General features: G+C 46.0%; 1 protein-coding gene and 2 non-coding genes across 3 annotated transcripts; all 3 read left to right on the top strand.

Moving 5' to 3' along the window:
- Positions 1-2,326: 2,326 nt before the first annotated feature.
- Rps3a (ribosomal protein S3A) lies at positions 2,327-7,033 on the top strand. Its single transcript, XM_051157391.1, has 6 exons — positions 2,327-2,484; positions 3,064-3,167; positions 3,439-3,626; positions 5,741-5,949; positions 6,436-6,545; positions 6,865-7,033. Exons 1-6 carry the CDS (start codon positions 2,423-2,425, stop codon positions 6,984-6,986), a joined length of 795 nt encoding a protein of 264 aa, XP_051013348.1. The 5' UTR covers positions 2,327-2,422; the 3' UTR covers positions 6,987-7,033.
- LOC127199755 (small nucleolar RNA SNORD73) lies at positions 4,244-4,312 on the top strand. The gene has a single exon (XR_007832013.1). It is a non-coding gene; the product is annotated as a small nucleolar RNA SNORD73 (small nucleolar RNA).
- Positions 6,162-6,230, top strand: LOC127199754 (small nucleolar RNA SNORD73). The gene has a single exon (XR_007832012.1). It is a non-coding gene; the product is annotated as a small nucleolar RNA SNORD73 (small nucleolar RNA).
- Positions 7,034-8,202: the final 1,169 nt, after the last annotated feature.

Here is an 8,202-nt window from a genome sequence, read left to right as displayed (position 1 = left end):
AAACTTTAGCTTTTACTAGGTCTCAAAGGCATGAGTCTACTCTGCTGTCTCACAGACACCTGTTAACTGCCTTTCCTAAAATATGGATCATAATACAATGGTAATACTAATATGCTTCCTTTTGTAAACTGAAATTCATGTAAGCTTCACTGAATCAAAAAGGCATAAGATCTGGATCCACCTGCCACAAATCAAACTGACTCCAGATAAGTACACCGGCCTGTTCCTTTTTTTAAAAATAAATTTACATAATGTCTATGAATGCTCTATCTGTGTGTACATCTGCAAGCCAGAAGAGGGCATCAGATCAGTTTATAGATGGTTGTGAGGCACCATGTGGTCACTGGGAATTGAACTCAGGAACCTCTGGAAGAGCAGTCAGTGCTCGTAACCTCTGAGCCATCTCTCTAGGCCCTACCTGCCTGTTCTTGAAAATGGGATTTTTCCCTTGGTTGTGGGATTCCTCTCCTTCCCCAATTACGAGACAATTTTAACTTCTGTCCTTAGTCTCTATTATAGCAGAGCTTCCCCTGGCTAACAGACTGTGGACTGCAAGCTGCTGAGATCTGAACTTTGCTGAAAGCTGATGTAAACCAGTCTGGTTCATATGATTGCTCCCTGTCTCTTCAACTGGATTGGCTAATCAAATACTTCTGTTAAGCGCACCATTGCCCAACCTTTGACTAGCCTTTCAGCTTTCCTGGGCCCTGATAACAAGGTCCTAACGTCAGCTGGAAGTAATTACAAAAGAAACTATATCGCTCATTGGCCCACCTAACAGGCTCACCATGCTAAGTAGAAAGGAATTCACTGGCATAACAGACAAATGGGTATCTGTAATGCCAGCTGACATACCAAAACTGGGCCCTTAGTCCTGTTCCTCCTGGGTTATGCTTTACGCTCCTTGCATGATAAATTTCATTTCATATTTTTTCCAAGACCAAATAATGCTACCAAACGCATGCTTTTAAAGACATAATATAATCCCTTATTTAATAGACAGAAGTATGACATCAAATATTTGATTCAGGTACATAAAGACAGGCGGAATGTTGGGAACTAACAAAAGAAACTGATTCTAAGCATTCCTGTTTTGTTTTCAGACTATTTAGTCAAAGGAATAAAAGTGCTAAAGCATCTCCATGCCGCCCTCATTCTGCGGGATGCTCCCTACCCTAGATTCTCCCTGGTTACAGCAAAAACCTCCTCCTGTTGGCCCATAAAGTTAAGATTAAAAAATGGCTACGTTGTTGTTTTTTTAAAAGGATTTATTTATTATACATACAGTGCTCTGCCTGCATGTATGCCTACATGCCAGAAGGAGACACCAGATCTCATTGTAGACAGCTGTGAGGCACCATGTGGTTGCTGGGAATTGAACTCAGGACCTCTGGAAGAGTAGCCAGTGCTCCTAACCTCTGAGCCATCTCTCCAGCTCGGCTACATTGTTAATATAGCCTTGAAGGGAAGGGAAAATACATTTCCCTTCCCATGCGTTCCCTCCTTGCTTTCTCTTCTGCTCACATTCTGAATAGGCCAGGTACTCAAGGACAAACTTCTCCATCTTGGGGGCCTACTCAAACACGTTCATACTTCCAGGTCCTGGCGCCTACTGCTATACTGATTAATGGAAACTCCCTTGCTCAGCCCCTTGAGTCAAAATATGACCAGACAAGGCTACAGCCAGCCCCGCCCCTTCTGCAATCTGTTCCCATCCTTTAAAAAATGTTTTACAATATTCCTTTGAGGTCTTGGTTCAGACTTGGAAACTGGCCGCCTCCCTGCAACTCAGAAAATAAATAGCTTTCATTTTAAGGTTCTATATCTAAAGTGAGTTTTCTTGGCTTTCACCCCGACCCCAACACTGGGACGAATCAGCATGTGAGCAGCTGGCCAGAGTTGTGCTGATTTAATTACACTAACGTTACGAAGTGGATCATATCATTATTTCCATTTTTGACATGAGGGGACTGAAGGCTCCAGAGGTCAGAAGGCTACGTACTGTTCAAATCACCACCTGAACATGGATTTTCTGTCTCTGATTCAAAGCCCGTGGTCGAGGGGAGAAACATACTCTAGAAATTAGAACCAGAGAAGGCTCAGTGAGCATCTCTGAGTGAAGCGTTCCCACCTTCAGGGCAGCGGAAACCACAGGGAACCTGACGCCATCACCTCTGGCAGCCTGGGAGCTCCTGTCCACAGCGACGCCGCCTAGCCAGCCCGCGGCCTGCTGCACGGCCTCCCGACACGCGGGGGCGCTGTCGCAGCACTGGTGGGCGCGAGCCTCCGGGTCGCGTCGCGAGATTACCAGCGCCGGAAGGGCGAGAAAGAGCAAGGGGTCACGCAGCGGTACTTCCCGCCCTGCTCGCGTAAGTTCTCGCGCGAGGCGTACTTCCGCCCTTTTGGCTCTCGGAGCGGCACCATGGCGGTCGGCAAGAACAAGCGGCTGACGAAGGGCGGCAAGAAGGGAGCCAAGAAGAAAGTGTAAGCGGCGGGGGTTGCGGGTCTCCCGCCTGTGGGTTCCCGCGGGAGTCGGTGGGCGGGTTCCGGTCTGCAGCGAGGGGCGGATGGTGAGGATGCGGGACGGATTGCGCGACTGCTCCGCTGGCCGGGGCGCCTCCCTCCCCGGGCGCCTTCCGCCCCGAGTGGTGGCTCCCGGTGTGTGTAACGTGGGTGCCCGGCGGCATCAGGGGGCTCCGCAGTCGCTGTGGTTGTCCGTTTGGGACCCCACGTCACTCCTGTGCTGGGGCCCTTGAGGAACCTGGAAACCTCGGGACACTTCCCAGTTCGTGCATCATGGAGGAGTGGAGAAGGCATGGTTCCCAACCTAACCTCCTGGTCCCTTGGCAGACCAGCCAGCCTCACGGTGACCAGCCAGCCTCACGGTGACGGGCGCCCATTTTTTACATCAAACGCAAGCCAACTGCAGATTTAGCTTGGGAGGTTAATGCCAGCAGAAGCCTCGAGGATGACGAGAGTTCTAAAAGTTGGCAGTAGTAACTCAGCGCTTTACAGAGAAAAATTGAGGCTGTTTCTCCTCCCTCCCCCCCCCCCCCAATCCAGGGTTGATCCATTTTCCAAGAAAGACTGGTATGATGTCAAAGCTCCGGCCATGTTCAATATTAGAAACATTGGGAAAACACTAGTCACGAGGACTCAAGGAACCAGTGAGTACCGCATCTGTTCTGCTTTGTTCCTAAACTGTTGCACGTGTATTTGAACAGGCGTCTTGGTCCAAAGTGGCCTGTGATTGGGGGGGGGGCCTTTATGGGAACGTCAACCCAGTGGTTGCGGGGTTGGCGTCTAGGGGTTCTTGTTTCGTAACTTTGAGGTAGCAAGGATGTGCTTTTAGAACTGACCAGGCCCACGTTTGGGTGGGTATTGGTGTCCGGTGGGTTTGGTAACAAGTTAACAAGATCAGCCCTGGTTCTTTTGTAGAAATTGCGTCTGATGGCCTCAAGGGTCGTGTGTTTGAAGTGAGCCTCGCCGATCTGCAGAATGACGAAGTTGCCTTTAGGAAATTCAAGCTGATTACTGAGGACGTTCAGGGCAAAAACTGTCTGACTAACTTCCACGGCATGGATCTTACCCGGGACAAAATGTGCTCCATGGTCAAAAAGTGGCAGGTGAGGCCACAAACTGCATTCGAGCGTGTGGTTCTGTGGTGTGCGTGTGCAAGGATGTCACGGGGTTTGTAGGAAGGAGTAAAACGTTTCACCTCAAACTCTTAATGGCTTTCTTGGCATTAAGCACTAGCCCAGAGATGGGTCCTCCTTACTTTATACGACAGTGAGCCGTGACATAAAATTTTAAATTGTGTCCCAGGTGACTGTTTTTATTCTTCAGTGCTGGGGGTAGAATCCAGGGTGTTCTGCATGTTAGCTCCTACCATGGAGCCAGGTCCCCTGGCCAAGTATTTGCTTGTTAAGGTCACACAGGTGAGGTGGGCAGCTCTGCTAGTTGAGGGAATATTTTAGGGTAGAGTTTGTCTCTTGACAGTGGCAGAGTCTCTGACACGGGGCTAAGATCACAGCTTCAGTCCCATTTGTTTTCTCCTTGGGAAGTAACAAGATTGCATAGCAGCTTGGCTTCATTCATAAAATCAGCGGGTTGAGTTGTGAAGGTGAAATGACAGATGCAGGTAAATGGACTTAGAGTGACTGACACAGGAAACAGCAGCCCATGTTCAGGAAGTAGCTGTTCAGATGTATCCAGGTAACAGTATCCACATGCTGTATATGGGGATGAGTGATGACAAAATGTTTCGGTCCCAAATGAAACATGCTGATTTTACCGTTACATTTCTGACATTCCCTTATACTTTATACAACTTTGGGAATAATAAGCTGTTTAATAAATATTGATAGATGCTTTTTGCCGTGAAATATATGTCAGATTTTTATTTTTTGAGACTGTCTCATTAGGTTGCCCAGGCTGGCCTCTGCCTCCTGAATCTAGGATTAAAGGCACCTGCCATCACTCATGGCAGATAGTGGGTGTATTTTAAAACTCTAGGAAAATAGTTTGCAAATTCAAAGAATTCAAATCATTTTGTCACTAAAATGGCCCCTTAAAGATAATGTGGGCCAATTACAGATCTTATTTAAATATTGGCTGTGGTATTATGTACTTTGTTTTGTTTTTGCTTTTTGAGACAGGGTTTCTCTGTGTAACTGTCTGTCCTGGACTCAGTTTGTAAGACCAAGCTGTCCTGGAACTCACAGAGATCTGCCTGCCTCTGCCTCCCAAGTGCTGGGATTGAAGGTGTGTGCCATCACTGCCTGGCTTATAGCAGAACATTTTTTCTTTAATGGAAAAGGATCTCTAGCCTGTTCAGAACTGTTTACTTGCTACAAGGAACATTTACAAGCTGGTCTTCGCTTTGTAATGTGCCTTTGTACCCTGAGTGCAGGGGTTGCAGGTCTGTCGTCATGTCTGGCTTATTTTGTCCTTTTTTTTTTTTTTCCCCTTCCTTTTGTTTGTTTCTTGAGACAAAGTCTCATGTGTCCTTGACTAGCATGACACTTGCTATGTAGATGGGGTTGGGCTCAAATTCTTAGAAATCCAACCTATTCTGCCTCCTTGGAGTGCTTGAATTTAGGCCACCACACACAACCTATTTTTTTATTTTTTTACTTTTTAAAAGATGAAAACAACTGGAAGGCAGAGGCGGATCTCTGAGTTCCAGCCCAGCCTGTTCTCCAAAGCGAGTCCAGGACAGCCAAAGCTACACAGAAGGACCCTGTCTTGAAAAACAAATGCATACAGTCCCCATCCTTTATGTGCTGTCTTAGAATTTAACTTTCAAAGTTCTTCCGTTTGGGGTCATTGATACAGAGGTAAAGGGTATGGGTCCAGTTGATGACAATGATAATGATTTTTGGGATATCATTTTAATTTCACTCTAAGTTGTGTAAATTGGATATTTATGTTATTAGCGCTTAAAATTGAGGCTGTTAGCTGGGTGGCAGGGGTGGCGCACGCTTTTAATCCCAGCACTCAGGAGGCAGAGGCAGATGATTCCCTGTGAGTTCGAGGCCAGCCTGGTCTCCAAAGCGAGTCCAGGGCAGCCAAGGCTACAGAGAAACCCTGTCTTGAACCCCCCCCCCAATTGAGACTGTTAAGAAACTGTTAGCAAGGCTGTTGGTGCTGTGCACAGGCGGTGGGCCAGCTAAGGCTACATAGTGAGACCCTGACTCCAGAGGCAACACACTCCAAAACAGTGGCCTTTTCTTCCTAGACCATGATTGAAGCTCATGTTGATGTCAAGACTACCGATGGTTATTTGCTCCGTCTTTTCTGTGTTGGATTCACAAAAAAACGCAACAACCAAATACGAAAGACATCATATGCGCAGCACCAACAGGTCCGCCAGATCCGGAAGAAGATGATGGAAATCATGACCCGAGAAGTGCAGACAAATGACTTGAAGGAAGTGGTTAATAAGTTGTACGTGGGGTTTTGTTTTATTTTCTCCCTTAGAAAACATCCTGAATGCTTGTTGAATTGTCTTTCTGCTTTAAGAGACACGAAGCAAGGTGGAGTTGGACCTCAATTTAAACCACTGGTTTCTTTGGTTGAAGCTAGCTTACAGTGGGTAGTGACTCTTAACTGACTTAGATATACAACGAGTAATAAAGTTTTCTATAATAATGGATGGGAATGTGTGATGATAAAATGTTTCGGTCCCAGTTGATGTCCGCTGATAACTGTTACATTTTTCTGATGTTCCCATGCACAATGCAGATGGCTAAGAGGACGCTGTGCAAAAAGTTTAAGGCTTAGGTGCTAATTTGTTGTTAGGTGTTGACAACCGTGTCTGCCGTATACATCAGATCTTCTTTTTCCCACTTAAAGAAAATAGTTTCTAGTGTGGGAAACAAGGTTGGCAGGTGTTTTCTTGGCTGTTTTTCTAAAAGTGTGCTGGTCTTGCAGGATTCCAGACAGCATTGGGAAAGACATAGAAAAGGCTTGCCAGTCCATCTACCCTCTTCATGATGTCTTCGTTAGAAAAGTGAAAATGCTGAAGAAGCCCAAGTTTGAATGTGAGTGAGAAATCATGACTCATGAGATGAATGCTCATTGGAAGAATGGTGTGTATGAGTGATGTCTCTGCACGCGTGCACACCATGGATGGTCCTGGAGCTTTGATGGTCAGAAAGGGGCTTCGGATCCCCTGGGAATGGGGTTAAAGATGGTTGCAAGCCACCTGAGGCTGCTGGAATTGAACCCAGTGCCTCTTAACCACTGAGCCTACTCTTCAGCCCTCAAGGCTTTTAGGGGCAAAATAATGATCCAATTTCTTCTGTGTAACAAGTTAACAATACTTGTTGTTTTTTGTTTTTTTTTATTTTTTCCTTTTAGTGGGAAAACTAATGGAGCTCCATGGTGAAGGTGGTAGTTCTGGAAAAACAACTGGTGACGAGACAGGTGCTAAGGTCGAACGAGCTGATGGATATGAACCTCCAGTCCAAGAATCTGTTTAGTTTCCAGATGTTTAATAGTGACAAATAAAATGTCCTATTTGTGATGATTGTTGGCATTGGTGGTTTTTTTGTTTGTTTTTGTTCGGTTTTTTTGGTTTGGTTTTGGTTTTTTGAGACAGGATTTCTCTGTAACAGCTTGGCTGTCCTAGACCCACTTTGTAGATCAGGCTGCCCTTCAACTCTCAAAAATCCGCCTGCCTCTGCCTCCTGGGTGCTGAGCATGGTTTTAAAGTATGAGAGCTTGGTGATTTAATGTTACTGGCTGAACTTACAACCTTTGTATGAGTTTTATCCATTAAGTTACAAACTATGCATTTTAGTGAGCTTGATAAGTAATAGGGTCTTACTGTGTAGCTCTGGCCTCCAACAGGAGATTTGGATGTCTGGTTTAAAGGCATATTCCACCACACCCTGCAAATGAAAAGAAACAGTATATTCCACGGGTGTTAGGTGTTTCTCCTTTAAAGGCCTTTGTAGCATGGCGGTGGTACCCCTTAGCATTTGCTGGGCCATGGCTCAGAGGACATCATATGACAAGCTGGAGACTTTGCCTTAGCTTTTTGGACAGTCATCCCCCCCTCCCAGGGTTTCTCTGTGTAGCCTTGGCTGTCCTGGACTTACTTTGTAGACCAGGCTGGCCTCAAACTCACAGCAGTCCGCCTGCCTCTGCCTCCCAAGGGCTGGGATTAAAGACGTGTGCCACCACGTTTGGCCTTTTTGGACCTCCTAGCTTGTTCCTGTCCTTAAGGTTTTGGTCAGAATAGTTTTAGGGTAAGGCCTGTTTGCATTCAAGGTGGGAACAGTGCTGATTGGTGGTCCAGAGCAGTGGTTCTTGACCTGTGGGGTGCAGCCATCATGTTTCTGCTCATCTTAGGACCTGACTCTAGCAAAATTACAGTTAATGAAGTAGCAATGACAATAATTTATGGTTGGGGGTCACCACAACATAACTTTTTTAAAAAGTCATAGCATTAGAAAGATTGACAACTACTGGTCTAGAGACTACACTGAACACTGGAAATTACTTTCTGGGGTTTTGTAATGCCTAGGGACCCTCCAGATCTCAGGCTTTAAACATGCTAGGTAAGTGCTCTGCCACTGAGTACTCTTTAATGTGCTGTATTTAGGTTTTTCTGCATGCCACTCCAGGAAGTTGCCATTGTTCAGATTCATGGAGTCCTAGATTTCTGTAGAAAAATCTTTCATTTTGATTTTT

The sequence above is a fragment of the Acomys russatus genome, chromosome 15 (assembly GCF_903995435.1).
Source record: "Acomys russatus chromosome 15, mAcoRus1.1, whole genome shotgun sequence".
In the NCBI taxonomy this organism is placed as follows: Eukaryota; Metazoa; Chordata; class Mammalia; order Rodentia; family Muridae; genus Acomys; species Acomys russatus.
Note: the sequence above shows the minus strand (reverse complement) of the source record. Positions and strands in the feature narration are given on the sequence as shown.